The sequence below is a fragment of the Salvelinus alpinus genome, chromosome 26 (assembly GCF_045679555.1).
Source record: "Salvelinus alpinus chromosome 26, SLU_Salpinus.1, whole genome shotgun sequence".
NCBI lineage: Eukaryota > Metazoa > Chordata > Actinopteri > Salmoniformes > Salmonidae > Salvelinus > Salvelinus alpinus.
This window is the reverse complement of record NC_092111.1, coordinates 33,407,401-33,433,845: the sequence shown is the minus strand read 5'-3', so window position 1 is coordinate 33,433,845 and position 26,445 is coordinate 33,407,401. Positions and strand designations below refer to the sequence as shown.

At 42.7% G+C, this 26,445-nt stretch overlaps 2 protein-coding genes across 3 annotated transcripts in view; one reads left to right on the top strand and one right to left on the bottom strand.

Moving 5' to 3' along the window:
• Positions 1-11,277, top strand: part of LOC139555215 (elongator complex protein 2-like) — a 55,707-nt gene extending 44,430 nt beyond the window's left edge. The window contains exons 19-22 of one of the 2 annotated variants that reach the window (XM_071368827.1): positions 1,183-1,304; positions 1,862-2,007; positions 2,800-2,913; positions 10,535-11,277. In XM_071368827.1, the coding sequence (XP_071224928.1) occupies positions 1,183-1,304; positions 1,862-2,007; positions 2,800-2,913; positions 10,535-10,724 (572 nt within the window). In that variant the 3' untranslated portion in view covers positions 10,725-11,277. Of the gene's footprint in view, positions 1-1,182; positions 1,305-1,861; positions 2,008-2,799; positions 2,937-3,343; positions 3,516-10,534 lie in introns of those variants that run through there. The other variant, XM_071368828.1, reaches the window with a different exon arrangement.
• Positions 11,278-16,053: 4,776 nt separating this feature from the next.
• LOC139555211 (gamma-aminobutyric acid type B receptor subunit 2-like) overlaps positions 16,054-26,445 on the bottom strand; it is a 434,218-nt gene continuing 423,826 nt past the window's right edge. The window contains exons 18-19 of the mRNA XM_071368821.1: positions 24,431-24,548; positions 16,054-21,490 (exon numbers count right to left, since the gene is read on the bottom strand). Coding sequence (XP_071224922.1) covers positions 21,325-21,490; positions 24,431-24,548 — 284 coding nt within the window. The 3' untranslated portion in view covers positions 16,054-21,324. The remainder of the gene's footprint in view (positions 21,491-24,430; positions 24,549-26,445) is intronic.

The window sequence follows — 26,445 nt, the reverse complement described above, 5'->3', positions numbered from 1 at the left end:
TATACAAACTGTGGGACTAGAAACATGCCTATACAAACTGTGGGACTAGAAACATGCCTATACAAACTGTGGGACTAGAAACATGCCTATACAAACTGTGGGACTAGAAACATGCCTATACAAACTGAGAGACTAGAAACATGCCTATACAAACTGAGAGACTAGAAACATGCCTATACAAACTGAGAGACTAGAAACATGCCTATACAAACTGTGGGACTAGAAACATGCCTATACAAACGGACTAGAAACATGCCTATACAAACTGTGGGACTAGAAACATGCCTATACAAACTGTGGGACTAGAAACATGCCTATACAAACTGTGGGACTAGAAACATGCCTATACAAACTGTGAGACTAGAAACATGCCTATACAAACTGTGGGACTAGAAACATGCCTATACAAACTGTGAGACTAGAAACATGCCTATACAAACTGTGAGACTAGAAACATGCCTATACAAACTGTGGGACTAGAAACATGCCTATACAAACTGAGACTAGAAACATGCCTATACAAACTGAGACTAGAAACATGCCTATATAAACTGAGACTAGAAACATGCCTATACAAACTGAGAGACTAGAACCATGCCTGTACAAACTGTGGGACTAGAAACATGCCTATACAAACTGTGAGACAATGGGCATAATAATAAACATGTGAGTACTCGAACAGTAAAAAATTGTCAAATGCGCATCCCTAAGACTTACAACCAGATTAATCATGTGGGTCTGTGTTGTGTGTCTAGGTCTGTGTTTTGTGTGTCTGGGTCCGTGTTTTGTGTGTCTGGGTCCGTGTTTTGTAAGTCTGGGTCTGTGTTGTGTGTTATTGTCTGGAGGTGGGCTGATACAGAGACAGACAGCCTGAACACGAACAACCTTTCTAGAGGGGGAAAACAATGCTGTGGCTGGCTGCTGGAACTACACAGACAGCAGTGTCTCTCTAGATGGTTGGCTGCTGGAACAACACAAAACAGTGTGTCACAACCAACATTAATGACAGACATCATGGAGAGGAGGAACTGAGGCTTTGGGTTTAGTTGTGTGTCAGTGGAGAGATTCATTGTTACCACTGAGCAGTTATGTACTGTTTTAGAACGTTTTGTGGTTCAATACTAATGCAAAGTGCAAGGTAGATGGGTATTTATTGTGCCTGTGTGTGTCTCCCCTGTCCAGAACCCCATTTCTCCTTGTACACATCTACCAGGAAGGACACGGCCGTACACACGCGCATCATATGGTCATGTGACTGGAGCGCCGACAACAAGTACTTTGTGACGTCGAGTCGGGACAAGAAGGTAATTATTCTACAACAGCAAGACCGTAGTGTTGTTAGTAGAGGTAGCTTGTATTCTCCGGACTTCAACGTCTATTCACTTAGGTCTGAGCGTGTGTTCACAAAGTTTCTCAGAGAAGGAGTACAGATCAAGGATCAGTTTTGTCATTTAAATCATGATGAATAAGAGGGTGGGTGGGTCCAATCCTAGAGCAGAACTTCTACTCTGAGAACCCTTTTGAAACAGTCCCTGATCCCCAGCTTCAGAGTCCTTTGACGTCAATGCAAGACTGGCATGAAACATAATGATGTGCTGATCTCAAACCATCATCAGCCTTCAAAGGTTGTTCCTTACAAATGAGCTCCTCAGTAAGTAAAGGTCACAATGGTAAGGAAGAGGCAGTAAAATACTGTTCATCATAGGTTGCATCCCGAATGGCAAACTTTTCCCTTTACAGTGCACTACTTTTGACCAGGGCCCATAGAACTACATAGGCTATAGGATACCACCTGGGACCTACACACAGTCTGTGTTAGTGTGACGTTCCAGTATAACTTAATTCAAGTTTCTCTCTACAGGTGATAGTGTGGGGGGACTGCAGTAGTTCTGAGGCCAGTGTGACCCCTGATGAACCCCCAGTCATCCGGCCCTGTTCCTCCATATTAGACGTAGGAGACTCGGCCACTGCTGTCTCCTTCTGCCCCATCCTGTGCCCCGGCAACAGGTACAATACTGAGGCAGCGCTTATTTTCTGAATTCCAATTGAACCACTAGCCCCCTTCACCCTAGACGCTACTGTAGGCCTGCAATTGGATAGGTATTAGCAATATGGTTGAAATGTATACGCAGCCTATCAGAAGGCATAGGGAAGCTTTAGCTGTTGACCTATCCAATCGTTTCAGATCAACAAGAGTTCCTAGGGGTTTCATATCTTGATGGTAGTGTGTATGGATGGAGTGTGTATGCTTCCCTTGTGTGCCACCTGTGTGTGCTGTCTGTCTATGGCCTAGTAACCCATCTTTGAGTTGCACATGCACTTTATTTCCACATGCGCTTTATTTCCACGTGCACGTTATTTACACGTGCACGTTATTTACACGTGCACGTTATTTACACGTGCACGTTATTTACACGTGCACGTTATTTCCACGTGCGTTTTATTTCCACATGCGTTTTATTTCCACATGCACTTTGTTTCCACATGGACGCTTTATTTCCACATGCGCTTTATTTCCACATGCACTTTGTTTCCACATGGACGTTTTATTTTTCCAGCTGGCTTCTAAAGTTGATGACGTTTCTGTGTTATTTAGCCTTTTGTGTGATCTGTTGAACTATTATACATGTCTAGCTGTAAGCCTGCCTGGCTTACAGCTAGACATGTATAATATGTCCAAACATGTCCATCTGGGACAATCAGCCTGCCTGTTAAACATGTCCATCTGGGACAATAAGCCTGCCTGTTAACCACATGTCCATCTGGGACAATAAGTTTAATTCATGTATGTTCCTCCAGCTATCTGCTGGCGGTGGGGCTGGAGAGTGGTCAGGTCCTGCTGTATAAGTGGGAACCCAGTGAGGAGCCTGCTGGAGCATCAGACTGGACCAGATATGGAGAAACAGACTCCTCGTATCCTTTAGACACACACACCGGTATGCATGCATAAACACACAATCCCAAGTATTCATCACACATTTCAGTTTCTAAAATACCCCCCCGCACACACACCTTTTGGCACTGACTAACTACAGGCCTTTAGTCCAGCTGTCCTATAAGCACTGGTTCCATTATTCTACGCTGAAGCCTCAAGACAACATATCTAATAGAAAAATACCCCAAAAGGTACTCTGACTCTTTAGGCAGGAGTTTTTATGACTCTGCTGAGAGTACGTCCAAAGTGGACCCTATTCCCTACCCTAAGGGTCCTGGTCAAAAGTAGTGCACTATATAGGGAATAGGGTGGCATCTGGAAGGTAGCCAGCGAAAGACCATCCTCAAGTGGGTTTGAATAGCTGTGTATTGATTGGAGGGTTATTGAAGAGGAAATTGCAATCAACAGGCTCTTTTTGTGAAGGCCCCACCGGCTGCCGTTTCCACTGAGTCATGAAGAGAAGGAAGGGAAATCTGTGGACTGAAGGCCAACGCCTGTGGAATGTTCTAACAATGTTGTAATGTTACCTGATCTGTGAACGTTTATTCCACTGCTACTGTATAAAACAACATTTAGCAGATTCAGCACCTTTGGAAATTTCATATGAGAACGTCTATGCTTCAACAGGTTTTATTTTTGTGCATTATGTCTGTATGTGACACACTCAGGGAGCTAACACAAGTCTTTAGGTCTCAGGCATATTACACTACTCATCATGCAACCATGGTTGACCTCAAACCCTAGAAATATAATTCATTCTTATATATTACCATGTGCCTAACAACCTCATTTACATACAGTCTGCTTGAGGTAGACACAACACAATGATACACTGACTAGTACAGTACGGAGACAGCACAATGATACACTGACTAGTACAATATGGAGACACAACACAATGATACACTATGGAGACACAACACAATGATACACTGACTAGTACAGTATGGAGACAACACAATGATACACTATGACTAGTACAGTATGGAGACAACACAATGATACACTATGACTAGTACAGTATGGAGACACAACACAATGATACACTATGACTGTAGTACAGTACGGAGACAACACAATGATACACTATGACTGTAGTACAGTATGGAGACATAACACAATGATACACTATGACTGTAGTACAGTATGGAGACAACACAATGATACACTGACTAGTACAGTACGGAGACAACACAATGATACACTGACTGTAGTACAGTATGGAGACACAACACAATGATACACTGACTAGTACAGTATGGAGACACAACACAATGATACACTGACTAGTACAGTATGGAGACACAACACAATGATACACTGACTAGTACAGTATGGAGACAACACAATGATACACTATGACTATAGTACAGTATGGAGACAACAATGATACACTGACTGTAGTACAGTATGGAGACACAACACAATGATACACTGACTAGTACAGTACGGAGACAACACAATGATACACTGACTAGTACAGTATGGAGACACAATCAATTTCAATTTTATTTTATATAGCCCTTCGTACATCAGCTAATATCTCGAAGTGCTGTACAGACACCCAGCCTAAAACCCCAAACAGCTAGTAATGCAGGTGTAGAAGCACGGTGGCTAGGAAAAACTCCCTAGAAAGGCCAAAACCTAGGAAGAAACCTAGAGAGGAACCAGGCTATGAGGGGTGGCCAGTCCTCTTCTGGCTGTGCCGGGTGGAGATTATAACAGAACTATGCCAAGATGTTCAAAAATGTTCATAAGTGACAAGCATGGTCAAATAATAATCATGAATAATTTTCAGTTGGCTTTTCATAGCCGATCATCAAGAGTTGAAAAACAACAGGTCTGGGACAGGTGGCGGTTCCATAACCGCAGGCAGAACAGTTGAAACTGGAATAGCAGCAAGGCCAGGCGGACTGGGGACAGCAAGGAGTCACCACGGCCGGTAGTCCCGACGTATGGTCCTAGGGCTCAGGTCCTCCGAGAGAAAGAAAGAGAGAACGAGAGAATTGGAGAGAGCATACTTAAATTCACACAGGACACTGGATAAGACAGGAGAAGTACTCCAGGTAACCAACTGACCCTAGCCCCCCGACACAAACTACTGCAGCATAAATACTGGAGGCTGAGACAGGAGCGGTCAGGAGACACTGTGGCCCCATCCGAAGAAACCCCCGGACAGGGCCAAACAGGAAGGATATAACCCCACCCACTTTGCCAAAGCACAGCCCCCGCACCACTAGAGGGAAATCCTCAACCACCAACTTACAATCCTGAGACAAGGCCGAGTATAGCCCACAAAGGTCTCCACCACAGCACAAACCAAGGGGGGGCGCCAACCCAGACAGGAAGATCACGTCAGTAACTCAACCCACTCAAGTGACGCACCCCTCCTAGGGACGGCATGAAAGATGGATAGGTATTAGCAATATGGTTGAAATGTATACGCAGCCTATCAGAAGGCATAGGGAAGCTTTAGCTGTTGACCTATCCAATCGTTTCAGATCAACAAGAGTTCCTAGGGGTTTCATATCTTGATGGTAGTGTGTATGGATGGAGTGTGTATGCTTCCCTTGTGTGCCACCTGTGTGTGCTGTCTGTCTATGGCCTAGTAACCCATCTTTGAGTTGCACATGCACTTTATTTCCACATGCGCTTTATTTCCACGTGCACATTATTTACACGTGCACGTTATTTACACGTGCACGTTATTTACACGTGCACGTTATTTACACGTGCACGTTATTTACACGTGCGTTTTATTTCCACATGCGTTTTATTTCCACATGCGTTTTATTTCCACATGCGTTTTATTTCCACATGCACTTTGTTTCCACATGGACGCTTTATTTCCACATGCGCTTTATTTCCACATGCACTTTGTTTCCACATGGACGTTTTATTTTTCCAGCTGGCTTCTAAAGTTGATGACGTTTCTGTGTTATTTAGTGTTCTAACAATGTTGTAATGTTACCTGATCTGTGAACGTTTATTCCACTGCTACTGTATAAAACAACATTTAGCAGATTCAGCACCTTTGGAAATTTCATATGAGAACGTCTATGCTTCAACAGGTTTTATTTTTGTGCATTATGTCTGTATGTGACACACTCAGGGAGCTAACACAAGTCTTTAGGTCTCAGGCATATTACACTACTCATCATGCAACCATGGTTGACCTCAAACCCTAGAAATATAATTCATTCTTATATATTACCATGTGCCTAACAACCTCATTTACATACAGTCTGCTTGAGGTAGACACAACACAATGATACACTGACTAGTACAGTACGGAGACAGCACAATGATACACTGACTAGTACAATATGGAGACACAACACAATGATACACTATGGAGACACAACACAATGATACACTGACTAGTACAGTATGGAGACAACACAATGATACACTATGACTAGTACAGTATGGAGACAACACAATGATACACTATGACTAGTACAGTATGGAGACACAACACAATGATACACTATGACTGTAGTACAGTACGGAGACAACACAATGATACACTATGACTGTAGTACAGTATGGAGACATAACACAATGATACACTATGACTGTAGTACAGTATGGAGACAACACAATGATACACTGACTAGTACAGTACGGAGACAACACAATGATACACTGACTGTAGTACAGTATGGAGACACAACACAATGATACACTGACTAGTACAGTATGGAGACACAACACAATGATACACTGACTAGTACAGTATGGAGACACAACACAATGATACACTGACTAGTACAGTATGGAGACAACACAATGATACACTATGACTATAGTACAGTATGGAGACAACAATGATACACTATGACTGTAGTACAGTATGGAGACACAACACAATGATACACTGACTAGTACAGTACGGAGACAACACAATGATACACTGACTAGTACAGTATGGAGACACAATCAATTTCAATTTTATTTTATATAGCCCTTCGTACATCAGCTAATATCTCGAAGTGCTGTACAGACACCCAGCCTAAAACCCCAAACAGCTAGTAATGCAGGTGTAGAAGCACGGTGGCTAGGAAAAACTCCCTAGAAAGGCCAAAACCTAGGAAGAAACCTAGAGAGGAACCAGGCTATGAGGGGTGGCCAGTCCTCTTCTGGCTGTGCCGGGTGGAGATTATAACAGAACTATGCCAAGATGTTCAAAAATGTTCATAAGTGACAAGCATGGTCAAATAATAATCATGAATAATTTTCAGTTGGCTTTTCATAGCCGATCATCAAGAGTTGAAAAACAACAGGTCTGGGACAGGTGGCGGTTCCATAACCGCAGGCAGAACAGTTGAAACTGGAATAGCAGCAAGGCCAGGCGGACTGGGGACAGCAAGGAGTCACCACGGCCGGTAGTCCCGACGTATGGTCCTAGGGCTCAGGTCCTCCGAGAGAAAGAAAGAGAGAACGAGAGAATTGGAGAGAGCATACTTAAATTCACACAGGACACTGGATAAGACAGGAGAAGTACTCCAGGTAACCAACTGACCCTAGCCCCCCGACACAAACTACTGCAGCATAAATACTGGAGGCTGAGACAGGAGCGGTCAGGAGACACTGTGGCCCCATCCGAAGAAACCCCCGGACAGGGCCAAACAGGAAGGATATAACCCCACCCACTTTGCCAAAGCACAGCCCCCGCACCACTAGAGGGAAATCCTCAACCACCAACTTACAATCCTGAGACAAGGCCGAGTATAGCCCACAAAGGTCTCCACCACAGCACAAACCAAGGGGGGGCGCCAACCCAGACAGGAAGATCACGTCAGTAACTCAACCCACTCAAGTGACGCACCCCTCCTAGGGACGGCATGAAAGAGCACCAGCAAGCCAGTGACTCAGCCCCTGTAACAGGGTTAGAGGCAGAGAATCCCAGTGGAGAGAGGGGAACCGGCCTGGCAGAGACAGCAAGGGCGGTTCGTTGCTCCAGAGCCTTTCCGTTCACCTTCACACTCCTGGGCCAGACTACACTCAATCATATGACCTACTGAAGAGATAAGTCTTCAGTAAAGAAGTCTGCGTCTCTCACATGGGTAGGCAGACTGTTCCATAAAAATGGAGATCTATAGGAGAAAGCCCTGCCTCCCGCTGTTTGCTTAGAAATTCTAGGGACAATTAGGAGGCCTGCGTCTTGTGACCGTAGCGTACGTATTGGTATGTACGGCAGGACCAACTCGGAAAGATAGGTAGGAGCAAGCCCATGTAACGCTTTATAGGTTAACAGTAAAACCTTGAAATCAGCCCTTGCCTTAACAGGAAGCCAGTGTAGGGAAGCTAGCACTGGAGTAATATGATCAAATTTCTTGGTTCTAGTCAGGATTCTAGCAGCCGTATTTAGCACTAACTGAAGTTTATTTAGTGTTTTATCCGGGTAGCCGGAAAGTAGAGCATTGCAGTAGTCTAACCTAGAAGTAACAAATGCATGGATTAATTTTTCTGCATCATTTTTGGACAGAAAATTTCTGATTTTTGCAATGTTATGTAGATGGAAAAAAGCTGTCCTTGAAACAGTCTTGATATGTTCGTCAAAAGAGAGATCAGGGTCAAGAGTAACGCCGAGGTCCTTCACAGTTTTATTTGAGACGACTTTACAACCATCAAGATGAATTGTCAGATTTAACAGAAGATCTCTTTGTTTCTTGGGACCTAGAACAAGCATCTCTGTTTTTTCCGAGTTTAAAAGTAGAACGTTTTCAGCCATCCACTTCCTTATGTCTGAAACACAGGCTTCTAGCGAGGGCAATTTTGGGGCTTCACCATGTTTCATTGAAATGTACAGCTGTGTGTCATCCGCATAGCAGTGAAAGTTAACATTATGTTTTCGAATAACATCCCCAAGAGGTAAAATATATAGTGAAAACAATAGTGGTCCTAAAACGGAACCTTGAGGAACACCGAAATGTACAGTTGATTTGTCAGAGGACAGACCATTCACAGAGACAAACTGATATCTTTCCGACAGGTAAGATCTAAACCAGGCCAGAACTTGTCCGTGTAGACCAATTTGGGTTTCCAGTCTCTCCAAAAGAATGTGGTGATCGATGGTGTCAAAGGCAGCACTAAGGTCTAGTAGCACGAGGACAGATGCAGAGCCTCGGTCTGACGCCATTAAAAGGTCATTTACCACCTTCACAAGTGCAGTCTCAGTGCTATGATGGGGTCTAAAACCAGACTGAAGCATTTCGTATACATTGTTTGTCTTCAGAAAGGCAGTGAGTTGCTGCGCAACAGCTTTTTCTAAAATTTTTGATACACACAATGATACACTATGACTATAGTACAGTATGGAGACAACAATGATACACTATGACTGTAGTACAGTATGGAGACAACACAATGATACACTATGACTAGTACAGTATGGAGACACAACACAATGATACACTATGACTAGTACAGTATGGAGACAACACAATGATACACTATGACTAGTACAGTATGGAGACACAACACAATGATACACTATGACTGTAGTACAGTATGGAGACACAACACAATGATACACTATGACTAGTACAGTATGGAGACAACACAATGATACACTATGACTAGTACAGTATGGAGACACAACACAATGATACACTATGACTGTAGTACAGTATGGAGACACAACACAATGATACACTATGACTGTAGTACAGTACGGAGACAACACAATGATACACTATGACTAGTACAGTATGGAGACACAACACAATGATACACTATGACTGTAGTACAGTATGGAGACACAACAATGATACACTATGACTAGTACAGTACGGAGACAACACAATGATACACTATGACTAGTACAGTATGGAGACACAACACAATGATACACTATGACTGTAGTACAGTATGGAGACAACAATGATACACTATGACTGTAGTACAGTATGGAGACAACACAATGATACACTATGACTAGTACAGTATGGAGACACAACACAATGATACACTATGACTGTAGTACAGTATGGAGACACAACACAATGATACACTATGACTAGTACAGTATGGAGACAACACAATGATACACTATCACTAGTACAGTATGGAGACAAAACACAATGATACACTATGACTGTAGTACAGTATGGAGACACAACACAATGATACACTATGACTGTAGTACAGTACGGAGACAACACAATGATACACTATGACTAGTACAGTATGGAGACACAACACAATGATACACTATGACTGTAGTACAGTATGGAGACATAACACAATGATACACTATGACTAGTACAGTATGGAGACAACACAATGATACACTATGACTAGTACAGTATGGAGACACAACACAATGATACACTATGACTGTAGTACAGTATGGAGACACAACAATGATACACTATGACTAGTACAGTACGGAGACAACACAATGATACACTATGACTAGTACAGTATGGAGACACAACACAATGATACACTATGACTATAGTACAGTATGGAGACAACAATGATACACTATGACTGTAGTACAGTATGGAGACAACACAATGATACGCTATGACTGTCGTACAGTATGTCACCACTCTGTGTTGTTTCCTTGACAACGCTTCCCCCCTCCAGTCAGAGTCACTCGCTGACGGTGAAGAGGCTGCGCTGGAGGCCGAGGGCGGGCCGAGCCGGCCAGGGGGGTGAGGAGGAAGGCAGGGGCGAGGGCAGCGTCACAGCAGCAGGCAGCTCTTGGGTACAGCTAGCCAGTGCAGGGGCAGACCACTCTGTCAAAATCTTCAACATCAACAGACTGGCTGTGTAACTAGCGTTGGACCGGAGACACTGACACCATTAGATCGTGGTATCCTGACACTGCTGACTGAGACTACAGGGCTGTCTGGAGTGGAACAGACCTGGGGCTGGCTGTTCACTGGGTCATTCCATTCACCCTGTGTGACAACCAGCCAGCTAGCTCAGACAAGATAGTCTCACGGCCAGGTCTGGTTGTCTGGTGATCTGGGCTACAGGCTGCTTCCAGGATGCCCCTAGCCCATGACTTCTCTCTCTCTCTGCAGCCCTGGTCTTTATCGTCTGTATTTATGCTCTTATTAATGTCTAAGACGAGGGATATTAGGCTCACCGTTTCAACATACTTTTATGTTAATGTATTCATTTGTTAGGGTTCAGTAACTGAAATCAAGTTATGTTTGAAAGTCCCCTGGTTTCTTGATTACCATATCTTCTTTCTTTGTGGTGTATTGCGGTCTCTTCATGTTCTGATGGCTTGAAATGTCCTTAGAAAAAAATGACACAGTACTGATACTTTTAATGTAAAATAAGTTACATATCTGAATAAAGCTCTTTTTGTATACATAGATTGATTCCTGTGAGTTAGTACCGGAACCAGTTGACCCCAATGACAATGATGACTGCATGACTTGGGCATTTTCCATCCCACTGTAGCAAAATGTAATAGCATACATCCAGCCTTGATTGGGAGTCCCATAGGGCGGCGCACAATTGGCCCAGCGTCGTCCGGGTTTGGCCAAGGTAGGTCGTCATTGTAAATACGAATTTGTTCTTAACTGACTTGCCTAGCTAAATAAAGGTAAACAATTTTAAAATATTTATAAAATATGTTGCTATGCCATACAATTAACTTAATATAGACTACAACTTAGCAGTAGATTCCCTTCTCTTATGCTTAATATAGTAGAGTACTAGGGTACAATTTATCATTCTCAAGGAGAGAGCCAGAGGAAATCCATGGTTACATCCCAAATAACTCCCTATTCCCTACATAGTGCACTACTTTTGAGGAGAGCACATTAGACTGATTGCCATTAGGATCATAGCCTACGGTTAGGATGTACTGTACATGCCGCAGAGGGAGCCATGGTTACGTGTTGGACATCAATATACTCACGGTAGCGTGCAAGTGTAGGCCATAACTCACACTCTCTAATGGCAGAGCATGTATTTGGAGACATTATTCAATCTGGGGCCCCTTGTCTAATAATATACACTACGGGTAAAAAGTTTTAGAACACCTACTCATTCAAGGGTTTTTCTTTATTTTTACTATTTTCTACATTGTAGAATAATAGTGAAGACATCAAAACTATGAAATAACACATATGGAATCATGTAGTAACCAAAAAAGTTAACAAATCTAAATATATATACTTTTTGACATTCTTCAAATAGCCACCCTTTGCCTTGATGACAGCTTTACATACTCTTGGAATTCTCTCAACCAGCTTCATGAGGTAGTCACCTGGAATGCATTTAAATTAACAGATGTGCCTTCTTAAAAGTTCATTTGTGGAATTTCTTTCCTTAATGCATTTGAGCCAATCAGTTGTGTTGTGACAAGGTAGGGTTGCTATACAGAAGATAGCCCTATTTGGTCAAATACCAAGTCCATATTATGGCAAGAACAGCTCAAATAAGCAAAGAGAAACAACAATCCATCATTACTTTAAGACATGAAGGTTAGACAATCCGGTACATTTCAAGCACTTTGAACGTTTCTTCATGGGCTGTCGCAAAAACAATCAAGCGCTATGATGAAACTGTCTCTCATGAGGACCGCCACAGGAAAGGAAGACCCAGAGTTACCTCTGCTGCAGAGGATAAGTTCATTAGTTACCAGCCTCAGAAATTGTAGCCAAAATAAATGCTTCACAGTGTTCAAGTAACAGACACATCTCAACATCAGCTGTTCAGAGGAGACTGTGTGAATCAGGCTTTCATGGTCGAATTGCTGCAAAGAAACCACTACTAAGGACACCAATAAGAAGGGACTTGCTTGGGCCAAGAAACACGAGCAATGGACATTAGACCGGTAGAAATTTGTCCTTTGGTCTGATGAGTCCAAATTTGAGATTTTTGGTTCCAACTGCTGTGTCTTTGTGAGATGCGGTGTGGGTGAACGGATTATCTCTGCATGTGTATTTCCCACTGTAAAGCGAGGAGGTGTTATGGTGTGGGGGTGCTTTGCTTGTGACACTGTCTGATTTATTTAGAATTCAAGGCACACTTAACAAGCATGGCTACCACAGCATTCTGCGGCGATACACCATCCCATCTGGTTCGCACTTAGTGGGACTATCATTTGTTTTTCAACAGGACAAAGACCTAACATACCTCCAGGCTGTGTAAGGGCCATTTGACCAAGAAGGAGAGTGATGGAGTGCTGCATCAGATAACCTGGCCTCCACAATCCCCGACCTTAACCAAATTGAGATGGTTTGGGATGAGTTGGACTGCAGAGGGAAGGAAAAGCAGCCAACAAGTGTTCAGCGTATGTGGGAACTCCTTCAAGACTGTTGGAAAAGCATTCCAGGTGAAGCTGGTTGAGAGAATGCCAAGAGTGTGCAAAGCTGTCATCAAGGCAAAGGGTGGCTATTTTAAGAATCTCAAATATAAAATATATTTTGTTTAACACTTTTTTGGTTACTACATTATTCCATATGTGTTATTTCATAGTTTTGACATCATTATTATTCTACAATGTAGAAAATAGTAAAAATAAAGAAAAACCCTTGAATGAGTATGTGTTCTAAAACTTTTGACCGGTAGGGCAGCGGTCTAAGGCACTGCATCTCAGTGCAAGAGGCGTCACTGTAGTCCCATGTTTGAATCCAGGCTGCATCACATCCGGCCGTGATTGGGAGTCCCATAGGTAGGCGCACAATTGGCCCAGCATCATCCAGGTTTGGCCGGGGTAGGCCGTCATTGTAAGTAAGAATTTGTTCTTAACTGACTTGCCTAGCTAAATATAGGTAAAAATATATATAAAACATTTATAAAATATGTTGATATGCCATACAGTTAACTTAATATAGTGGTAGTAACACTACACATTTTTTTACTATAATTTCACAACACTCTACCTCCTATTGTAGGTAGTACCTTGACTAGCACACAGCAGCATATTGGATAACCACAATTGTTTTCCAGATTGGGACAACCACACCTGAAAATACCATGTGAAGGACTATCACGTATACATGCCTGCTATCATTGTATTCTCACTCAGGTCAACTTAATTAGCCCTCAATCTTCCCTTTATACAGCGTGACCTTTACAGAGGCTGTTCAGGTTAAACACATTTCTCCAGAGCACAGTAGCACCCCCCTTCCCCTCTACACCAGTCATATACAGTAACCTAAATGGTGTATCTTCCACAATACTACTACTAGTAGAACTGGTCAATGCCAGCTGGGCTCAGAAACCCTTTCCCACAGTCGATTTGCATTATGTATACAGTATCCTTTGAATCAGTGGATCACTTTGGCTGTGTTTACACAGGCAGCCCAATTCAGATTTGTATTTTTCACTGATTGGTCTTTTGACCAATCACATCAGATATTTTTCAAAGCTGATCTGATTGGTCAAAAAAACAATTAGTGAAAACAAGATCAGAACTGGGCTGGCTGTGTAAAAGCAGAGCCTCTGAACAGAAAACAGAGTATTACATAATACCATATTGACTTGAAGTGTACAGAGGTCCATAGGTGTACAGTACAGTCGGCCCTGAGGTTGTCTTACTGTAGCCTCAGTCCTACCTCCCATAGAGGACTGTTCTGGGCCTCAGAGCCCTCTGTCTAGCACTTACATGGTCAATATTTGACAGCACGATGGAAAGGCCTCTCTCTCTCTCGCTCGCTCTCTTTCGCTCTCTCTCTCTCTCTCTCTCTCTCTCTCTCTCTCTTTCGCTCTCTCTCTCTCTCTCTCTCTCTTGCTCGCTCTCTCTCTCTCTCTCTCTCACACTCTCTCACTCACAGGACTCCACACACATTCCACATCCTGTTTGCCATTGTGCCTTGACAGTTGTATTATTTATCAACCTCTGCACATGGATCTTTTCATTACTAATGTATTGGCCTTCCTGGCTCTCTCTCTGTGTAATGTGTATGGATTGTAGACAGCTGAGCTCATGTGCTGCGACCCGGTCTGTTTATGCCTGATTCCATTTTACCCCGTGCATCATAGTTGGCTATAGTTTAGTAGGCTTTAGGCCTTGTAATTTTAGTTTTTTTTGTTTTTTCTTCTTTTTTTTTTTCTTCTTTATGATGATCAGTGATGGAAATAAAAATGTAATCACTGTAGCAATTTATTAATCAACAGATTTTTTGCAATTGTTTTATTGAAAAATCTGATAATCCCATGCATCTGAAAAACAATTACTGCAAGAAAAGGAAACAAAACATTTTTTCTGTGATTTTCTGTATGTAAGAGAAACATAATAATTTAAAATGCCCTGTTTGCGCAAGTAAAAATACATCAAAGGTCCAGACTACTGTAGAATCATGACTGCCATTTTCCCCACAATGCTTTTCGACAGCAAATAATTGCACTCCATTCTTAGTGGTAATGCATTCATTTGTACTCCATCTAGAAGGGTTCTGAGGTGATAAAGCAAAGTAGCTCATGAATGATCAGGGCTAGATTATATCAGATCTGCACTAGCTGACATCCCTATAGCGGTTGTTTTGGAGGTGGAACTGTGTTGGAGCTGTCAAATCCACAAGCGGCTGCTTGCATCACCTTATCGCGGACACTGCCATTGGACGCAACGAAACCACACCCGACATTCAGACAAAGCCCACGCAGCTGTGTTAGAAGTTCAAAAACTCAAATCCGTTATCTACACCTCAATTAGGCTATACATTCCCCCGCTCCAAATGAACATGAAAACATGTCATTATTTCTATCATCAATATAGTTTACACTTTCTATCGGCGTTATGAACTTCTAACATGGTAGGGATAGTAAGGGCGTGATTTGTGACACGGAAGAACAGCTGTTAACCGATTTTAAAGCTACAGTTACACCTGTAAAGCATCTGCTATGCGGATGTCGCCCAACACAGTTTAACATTGAATCGAGGCCTTCGACAACCTTGCCTTGTGGATAAAACAGTTGTTTTAATTGCCGTTATAATGAACATAACTGAGATCACAAAAACATTAACTGTGCTTTACTTGACTTCCTATTTCTTTAAAAGCTATATGTAAAGAGCACTAGCCTAAGGGTAGACAACAGTACATCAATAGGCCTCTGAATACAGGCAGACTGAAACAATCTGGAGTTCTTTAAACTATTAGGCTTTTTGAATTGATCAAAACAAAACTTTTATAAAGTTATTTTCAGTCTCACTTTATTTGACGTTGATGTGAAAAGTAAAGGCTGTCCCATAACATTCAGACATTTTAAAGAATAATTCTGTTCAAAATGCCCCATAACAACCGATGGTTCCAAAATGTTATTGTAGTCCAGTGTGATACTTATTTTATACACGTTTTCATATCTATCTCAACTTTTCATACCATAGTTACAGATACTGTAAATAAAAAAAAGTTTCCAATATGTTCCAAGTATCATCGTGGCCATTGTGAACGTCAAGGTTTCTTATGAAAAATCTATGTTTAGAACATAAAGATTGGTATATATATTTCTCTATGTTTCTGGAATAATAAAACAAGTTATTGCCCTTCTCATACATGTTATATTTTGCATTTAACATAAGGTTAATAAATTTAACTTAAATTCTACAATGTGTGTTTGGAATACCACATATTAAATTGACAAAAACAGTAACAGAATGAAGTTTATTTTTATATACAGTACCAGTCAAAAGTTTGGACACACATACTCATTCAAGGGTTATTCTTTGTTTTTACTATTTTCTACATTGTAGAATAATAGTAAGACGTCAAAACTATGAAATAACACGTATGTAATCATGTAGTAACCAAAAAAGTGTTTGTTAAATCAAAATATATTTTAGATTCTTCAAAGTAGACACCCTTTGCCTTGATGACAGCTTTGCACACTTTTGGCATTCTCTCCAACAGTCTTGAAGGAGTTCCCACATATGCTGAGCACTTGTTGGCTGCTTTTCCTTCACTCTGCGTTCCAACTCATCCCAAACCATCTCAATTGGGTTGAGGTTGAAAATTGTGGCGGCCAGGTCATCTGATGCAGCACTCCATCACTCTCCTTCCTGGTCAAATAGCCCTTACACAGCCTGGAGGTGTGTTGGGTCATTGTCCTGTTGAAAAACAAATGATAATCCCACTAAGCGCAAACCAGATGGGATGGCGTATCGCGCAGAATGCTGTGGTAGCCATGCTTGTTAAGTGTGCCTTGAATTCTAAATATCACAGACAGTGTCACAAGCAAAGCACCATCACAACTCCCCCTCCATGCTTCACGGTGGGAACCACACATGTGGAGATCATCCATTCACCTACTCTGCGTCTCACAAAGACATGGCGGTTGGAACCAAAAATCACAAAATTGGACTCATCAGACCAAAGGAAAGATTTCCATCAGTCCAATGTCCATTGCTCGTGTTTCTTGGCCCAAGCAAGTCTCTTATTATTATTGGTGTCCTTTAGTAGTGGTTTCTTTGCAGCAATTCGGCCATGAAAGCCTGATTCACGCAGTCACCTCTGAACAGTTGATGTTGAGATGTGTCTGTTACTTGAACTCTGTGAAGCATTTATTTGGGCTGCAATTTCTGAGGCTGATAACTAATGAACTTATCCTCTACAGCAGAGGTAACTCTGGGTCTTCCTTTCCTGTGGCGGTACTCATGAGAGCCAGGTTCATCATAGTGCTTGATGGTTTTTACGACAGCCCATGAAGAAACGTTCAAAGTTCTTGAAATTTTCAGGATTGGCTGACCTTCATGTCTTAAAGTAATGATAGACTGTCGTTTCTCTTTGCTTATTTGAGCTGTTCTTGCCATAATATGGTCTTGGTCTTTTACCAAATAGCGCTGTCTTCTGTACACCACCACTACCTTTTTACAACACAACTGATTGGCTTAAACTCAATAAGAATGAAAGAAATTCCACAAATTAACTTTTAACAAGGCACACCTGTTAATTTAAATGCATTCCAGATGACTACCTCATGAAGCTGGTTGAGAAAATGCCAAGAGTGTGCAAAGCTGTCATTAAGGCAAAGGGTGACTACTTTGAAGAATCTCAAATATAAAATATATTTGATTTGTTTAACACTTTTTTGCTTACTACATGATTCCATATGTGGTATTTCATAGTTTTGATGTCTTCACTATTATTCTACAATGTAGAAAATAATACAAATAAATACACCCTTAAATGAGTAGGTGTGTCCAAACTTTTGACTGGTACTGTATATTTCTCATAGATTTTGTAATAGATTTTCCAGAAACCCTGATGACGATATATACAAATATATGAATATATATATATATATTTATATACACACACGTGTTTTTGACCTTTAAACTGAAAGAAACCGAAGAACAGAGTAGCCCTGGCTAATACAGAACGATAGCATGAAAAAGCAGTTTATTACCATTTATTATGAGCCCTTTAGCTACTAACATTGCATTTGATGAACTATTGTTGCAGACGTTGAGAACAATTTTTAATTAATAATAGAAAATTAGGGCACATTGCAAATAAAAGTAACAGTACCTGATAAACAGCATTTGGCATTTTGTAAGAACAATAAATAGTGACTGTCAGGTTCCATGAATGCTGAGAAAAGAACATTTTTGATGTGTTATTGACTGTTCTATAGGTTCATTCTGATACAGCTAGCCCAAGCTATTACGTGTTGTACACTTATTGCCCTCAGCATCTTGCAGCATGTGTAATGCTGCATGTAGTTTACATTATATTGTGTGTGGGGGGATTTCTCACTGAGAATCTTGGCTTTGACATTGACTGCTTGGTGATGTCCTCTTAAAGAATGTGACAGGACTGCTGAACAAGAGGTTGGCAGAAATTAAAGCAACGTTTTGACGGGATATAAAAATGAAACTGGCTTGACTGAGAAGAAACAGAGTGGATTTGTCACGACAGTCGTAAAAACAGGTAACTCCTATGTGAATTATACATTTTATTTCATGCCATCTTGAGAAAGCCAAATACCAAATATTTCATACATACATCAACACCATCAGGGTATCAGCAAATTTTACACAATCACATATAATGTAATATATAAAATGTGTCGTTTTTTTTCTGAAGGAACAACCAACCCCAGTGTCTCACTCACTCAGAAGAGACTGTGTGTTTCTCTGGTGGGCAAAGATGGATGAGAAAGAAGCCTTTTCACTTCATGGAGGTCTGAGCTGCTGTGTTGCTGCTCTGGACAGCCCCATTGACTCCAGGCTAGGGGGAGGAGCTCAGACAGGAATTCACACCTGGATGTGTCCAATAGCAGTACTGTCTCCAACCTGCTCCTTCCCAACCATTCCTTGTCCTCCAATAGGCTTCCTCCTTGGCTGACAGACATCATCAGCGTTCAGACGCCAGGCCCAGCTCACAGAGCAGCCCACTCTCTGTAATGAGTTGTCCCCAAGTGATCTATCTCACCCTGTATATTCCAGGTGTTGGAGCATTGAATGGTTAAGAAGTCATGACAGGTTATACAATTTACAGATGCGTTACAGATTCTTGTTGAGTTAATTTAGCCTGGCCCACACCACCACCACCACTACCTACTGGGCCTGGTGTATACTGTGGCTCCTGCAGGGTACAGGATACGACTACAAGCACAGAGCTCAACAAACGCCTTTATAAAACTAAAACTGGAACCAAGACACCAATGGTGAAATATAAGCTGAAACAAATCTAGACTTCTGATGATGATACGTAACTTTTCGGTGGATTTCGTCCACTTTGCGTTTTTCTTGTTCTTGTGACAACAGTTGTACAAAAAAAATTACGATAGCTAGCTATGTCTACGGCCCTATTTTAGTCCAAGAAATTACCTTTGGGCCAACTGCACAGAAATACATTTCTATAGCAACTCTGATGTATGTTCCACTGTTGCTAAGTGCCAGGTGATTTAGAGGTGCTTCTCTCCCAGTCTGTGGTTCCATTGTTGTGGGCAGTTCTGTGGTCTCCATCGGCGCCATTTCTGCTTAAGCCACATCTGGATAGGGTTCACATACGGCTCACGTATCTTCCACTTGCCATTTTGGTCATTGAAATTTAGATTAACTAATTGAAACAGCTTAAAGGGACTTAATTTCACGGTTTCAAAACTACTGATGAAACCGAAATGGCAAACCCACATCCTCATCACGATCTGAATGTATGTCTTGTCAACAGAACCTCTGTCCAAGTCTTTGATCTCAATTTCTCACCACTTTTGATGCTGTCTGACCATGCACCTATTTCATTGACTTATGAAACGTATAGTCATTAGAACGATACTTCTTTATCCTCACTACAGCCAGATAATGGAGTGACATCACAGTTTCTGGACCATTTACAGTGGTAATGGGAGCCTGTTTGGCGAGGCCTCGCCTGGACACGTAACATCACTAGGATACGGTGTGCACTCCTGTTTCCCTATAGGTGTGTATCTTTATGTGTTTGTGTGTGTGTGTGTCAACACATAGTGAACATGGAGAGTCATTACTATTGTCATTGTTTCCTGGAAATCTGTCCTGTTTGGTTCTGTTGCCTTCTAAAGGTATTCTACTGTACTGTAGTATTTCATTCTTGTTTGGAGGTAAATTAAACTAGGGAAGTTGAAACACATTAAAGGCCTGTGAAAAGAGATAGCATAATCTTGAAGAAAAATGAATGGTGCAAATGTAACAAAGCTGTGTGCATATTACTCCAAGTTAAAAGAATTGGCCCCTGGTGTCTTTTGACATTTTGCTAGTCACAGAAATGAGAGTAATCTTACTTCTTGCCATGAGCCAATCCATTTAACACAATTAACGCACTACAATGATGCAGTAATATTACACAAACCAATTTGTCTTACATTTTGCTTTGTAGTAGGCCAGTTTTTACGGTTTCATTAGTTTTTCAGGACCTCCTACCCCTATACAGACCCATTCCCCCATATGTTCATTCACAGCATACTCAAAGCTAACGGAACGTCAAAGTCAGAAAGTATGCTATTTACATGCTTGTTCACAATGGTGAATTTTGATGAATCCTACGTCAGTCCCGTCTGGAACTCCTTTGTTCCTATAGTAACGCCTCCCAGGCATTGACGTAGCTGAAATGCTCACGTTTTGACAGGCTCACACATAGTCCAGTGTATGACAAAATAAAAACAACAACATAAAAACCCTCCGAAGCAGATCCACCCCATGTCTGGTCTGGTCCTCTGCTGTTGGGGGGGGTGGGGTGAGACCAAAGGAGGTTGTTGCTCTGGATCGTGGGTCATTTGTAAGGTCCTCCTGTGCCCTCCCCCCTTCCCTTCCCGACCCATGGTTCTAGTGAGGGGTTCTAGAGACCGAGGCATGACGAGTGGAACCAACTTCCCCCTCCCTGGTCCAACACACATATTATTCCACTGTTGCTGACGGCCTAAGCTAGGGTCTGCTTGTTGTTTTTAAAACACGGAGGTCCTTTCTTGGAAGCGCCAGGGGAGACTGATGCTCACAGGCCTGAGACCATGACCCGATAGGACGGGGGCATGTGTCTGTGCCGCGGGCTGGAGCCGGGACTGGCGTTGGGGCTGGTACAGCTGGCGTCCACCCCCCCTATGGAGGGTAGGTAGGCATGGTGCAGGATGGGTAGCTGCAACGACAGCCTGCGCTGTATGCTGTGGACGGAGAGATATAGCATGTTAAGTATCATTAAAGATCATTATATTCACCTGACTAATTACAAGTTTAAATTGAAGGAGTTAATGTCCCATGTGTGCTGTCAAAGTGTTAAACCCTCTACAATCTTTCTAAATTGATGTGGTGCTACATTGCGAACACACTGTTCATACAGGACTATTTACATCCAGCCAGCTTCTGTATGTGCTGTTTCACTCTCAATAATTCAAATGGGCTTTTTGTACACCAGCACTTGTGATTACTGATGCAAAGAGGGCTGAATGACTGTACACTGTAGTTACAATACTCTAACAGGGTCACAACACAGTCAGTGACATCTCACTTCTCACTGGCATTACCGCACACAGTCAGTCAGAGAGCTTCCCTGGTCCCCTCACCCTCTCCTCCTCCACCCCCCACAGTAACACACCAGAGCTTCCCTGGTCCCCTCACCCCCTCCTCCTCCACCCCACACAGTAACACACCAGAGCTTCCCTGGTCCCCTCACCCCCTCCTCCTCCACCCCACACAGTAACACACCAGAGCTTCCCTGGTCCCCTCACCCCCGCCTCCTCCACCCCCCCACAGTAACACACCAGAGCTTCCCTGGTCCCCTCACCCCCTCCTCCTCCACCCCACACAGTAACACACCAGAGCTTCCCTGGTCCCCTCACCCCCTCCTCCTCCACCCCACACAGTAACACACCAGAGCTTCCCTGGTCCCCTCACCCCCGCCTCCTCCACCCCCCCACAGTAACACACCAGAGCCTCCCTGGTCCCTCCTCTCCTCTCCACTAACCCATAATCCACTCCGTGCTTTGGAGATCTTCTGACAAAAATAAAATGTCATGCTTCTGCCTGGTGTGACGGCTCACACCGCACCTCTCTGCTAGAGCCATTGCTTTTCAAGCCGATTACCTAACCAAATGGCAGTTATGTAAATATAGAAAAAACATGTCCTTCTCATTCACTAGCTCAAATTCTTTCAATTCTGACAACTTTCAAATGAGACCAGTGAATTGTCTCACAGGTTGTTGTACATGTTTTCTGATGAAAGAACACTTTATTGACATGGGAAACATATGTTTACATTGCCAAAGTAAGTGGAATAGATAATAAACAAAAATGAAATGAACAATATAAAATGAACATTAAACATTACACTCACAAAAGTTCCAATGGAATGGAGACATTTCAAATATCATATTATGTCTATATACAATGTTGTAACAATGTACAAAAGGGAAAATAAATAAACATAAATATGGGTTGTATTTACAATGATGTTTGTTCTTCACTGGTTGCCCTTTTCTTGTGGCAACAGGTCACAAATCTTGCTGCTGTGATGGCACACTGGGATTTCACCCAGTAGATATTGGATTTGTTTTCAAATTCTTTGTGGGTCTTTGTAATCTGAGGGAAATATGTGTCTCTAATATGGGCATATATTTGGCAGGAGGTTAGGAAGTGCAGCTCAGTTCCAACTCATTTTGTGGGCAGTGTGCACATAGCCTGTCTTCTCTTGAGAGCCAGGTCTGCCTACAGCGGCCTCTCTCAATAGCAAGGCTATGCTCACTGCGTCTGTACATAGTCAAAGCTTTCCTTAATTTTGGGTCAGTCACAGTGGTCAGGTATTCTGCCACTGTGTATTCTCTGTTTAGGGCCAAATAGTATTCTAGTTTGCACAGTTTTTTTGTTAATTCTTTCCAATGTGTGAAGTATTTTTATTTATTTTCTAATGATTTGGTTGGGTCTAATTGTGTTGCTGTCCTGGGGATCTGTGGGGTCTGTTTGTGTTTGAATATAGCCCCAGGACCAGCTTACTTAGGGGACTCTTCTCCAGGTTCATCTCGCTGTAGGTGATGGCTTTGTTATGGAAGGTTTGGGAATCACCTCCCTCCCACCCTGTGATCAAACATTCATGTGGTGTGGGAATAACTCCGTGTTCTTCCACTTCTTCTGTCTCCCCAGTCTATTTTCAACCCCTGCTGCTACTGCTGCTTCCAACCGTAGCCGTAAATCACTGGTTACATAAGCTCTGTGACTCTCTCATGGATCCTCCCTCTTGGTTCCTCTCTCTCCTTTTCATATCCTCTCTCTATCATGTCATTTCTGTCTCCCTGTCTCTATACGTTTTCTGCTCTCTCTCTTCCGGTGTCTTCTCTATCATGGTTCCCTTCTGTTCCTCTCATGTCCCCACTCACTCACTCACTCACTCACTCACTCACTCACTCACTCACTCACTCACTCACTCACTCACTCACTCACTCACTCACTCACTCATGTGTTCTCTCTATCCAGTCCCAGTTAGATGAACGTAGGAGGAGGAGGAGGAGAGCTTGGAGGACGAGGGAGAAGAGGAGGCGGCAATGAAGGGCTCTCATGATGCTTTAAACTCTTTTTTTCCCTCTCTGATGAAGTCGACATGCCCCAGCCTGCTCATGAATAATAAGTGAAGGTAGCTCTTTATTTGTCAGCTGAGTGTGTTATGAGTGTTCTGGACCGCCACGTTTTAAGAGTAGGGACAACATGCAGTCAGCTGTGCTCTGCCGGTTATGTGTGTGTGTGTGTGTGTGTGTGTGTGTGTGTGTGTGTGTGTGTGTGTGTGTGTGTGTGTGTGTGTGTGTGTGTGTGTGTGTGTGTGTGTGTGTGTGTGTGTGTGTGTGTGTGTGTGTGTGTGTGTGTGTGTGTGTGTGTGTGTGTGTGTGTGTGTGTGATGGGGAGAGAGTGTGTGGGAGGGGGAGAGAGTGTGTGTAGATGATTGGGACGTTATATTGGTCCATCTTTTACAGAGCTGGTTGCCAGAGCAACCGCCATGCAGTGCCGGTGGTGGCAGCAATACATCTGATGTCTAGTCTGCAACATAAAACAACAGTAGGAGGAAAAAAGGAGGATGAAAAAGGAGGAGGGAGGAGGGATACTTTTTGAGGAGAACTCACTGTTCAGGTGAGTTGATATCCTCCAGGGGACCTCTGTTTATTCTGGAAGGATCCATGGAGCCCCACTGGGCCTGAGGCTTCTGCTCAAGATGATTCTTCACTATCGATTTCTCCCCCTCTGCAGAGACACGGAGAGATGACACAGCAAACAGGATCAATCCCCATACAGGCTGTCACACCATATCACAAAATGACTCCCTATTCTCTACAACACAGTAGGAACACCTGCACTTTCCATGACATAGACTGACTAGGTGAATACAGGTGAAAGCTATGATCCCTTTTTGATGTCACTTGTTAAATCCACTTCAAATCAGTGTATATGGAAAGGAGGAGACGAGTTAAAGAATGATTTTTAAGCCTTGAGACAATTGAGACATGGATTGTGTACATGTGCCATTCAGAGGGTGAATAGGCAAGACAAAATATTTAAGTGTCTTTGAACGCGGTATGATAGTAGGTGCCAGGCGCACCGGTTTGTGTGAAACCCAGCAGAGCTGCTGTTTCCCGTGTGTATCAAGAATGGTCCACCACCCAAAGGACATCCAGCCAACTTGACACAACTGTAGGAAGAATTGGGCCAGCATCCCTGTGGAACACTTTCGACACCTTGTAGCGTCCATGTCCGGACGAATTGAGGCTGTTCTGAGAGCAGAAATGGGGGAGCTGCACCTCAATATTAGGATGTTTTGTACACTCAGTGTAGTTCACTACCTTTGACCAGGACCCGATAGGATTCCAATAGAGCTCTGAGCAAAAGTAGTGCACTATATAGGGAATAGTGTGCCATTGGTATGTCCCCTATGCCTTGTTCAGATCACAACACCTGAGAAGCTAAGGACACTGAAGAATGTACCACCATCAGTCATACTAATAATAATAGATAGCATTACATCATTACTGTGAAGATTCTAGGACCTTAATTTGTCTGTAACAGCATCAATGTCAGGCATTACATCACTGATACAGTATCTGTCGGGTATTACATCACTGATACAGTATCTGTCGGGCATTACATCACTGATACAGTATCTGTCGGGCATTACATCACTGATACAGTATCTGTCGGGTATTACATCACTGATACAGTATCTGTCGGGCATTACATCACTGATACAGTATCTGTCGGGCATTACATCACTGATACAGTATCTGTCGGGTATTACATCACTGATACAGTATCTGTCGGGTATTACATCACTGATACAGTATCTGTCGGGCATTACATCACTGATACAGTATCTGTCGGGTATTACATCACTGATACAGTATCTGTCGGGCATTACATCACTGATACAGTATCTGTCGGGTATTACATCACTGATACAGTATCTGTCGGGTACTACATCACTGATACAGTATCTGTCGGGTATTACATCACTGATACAGTATCTGTCGGGCATTACATCACTGATACAGTATCTGTCGGGCATTACATCACTGATACAGTATCTGTCGGGCATTACATCACTGATACAGTATCTGTCGGGTATTACATCACTGATACAGTATCTGTCGGGTATTACATCACTGATACAGTATCTGTTGGGCATTACATCACTGATACAGTATCTGTCGGGCATTACATCACTGATACAGTATCTGTCGGGCATTACATCACTGATACAGTATTACATCACTGATACAGTATCGGGCATTACATCACTGATACAGTGTCGGGCATTACATCACTGATACAGTATCTGTCGGGCATTACATCACTGATACAGTATCTGTCGGGTATTACATCACTGATACAGTGTCGGGCATTACATCACTGATACAGTGTCGGGCATTACATCACTGATACAGTATCTGTCGGGCATTACTTTAACGGCAGCAGCAAACAAAGACAACACTTCTGTTCTGTGTGTTCAACATGGAGCTCTGCTGGTAGCACAATCAGAGAGGCTTCATGGAGGGAGACACAGAGAGAGGGAAAGAGAGATGAACAGATATATAGAGAAAGAAAGTGAGACAGCCAGATGGAGAGAGTCAGAGGAGAGAGAGAGAGA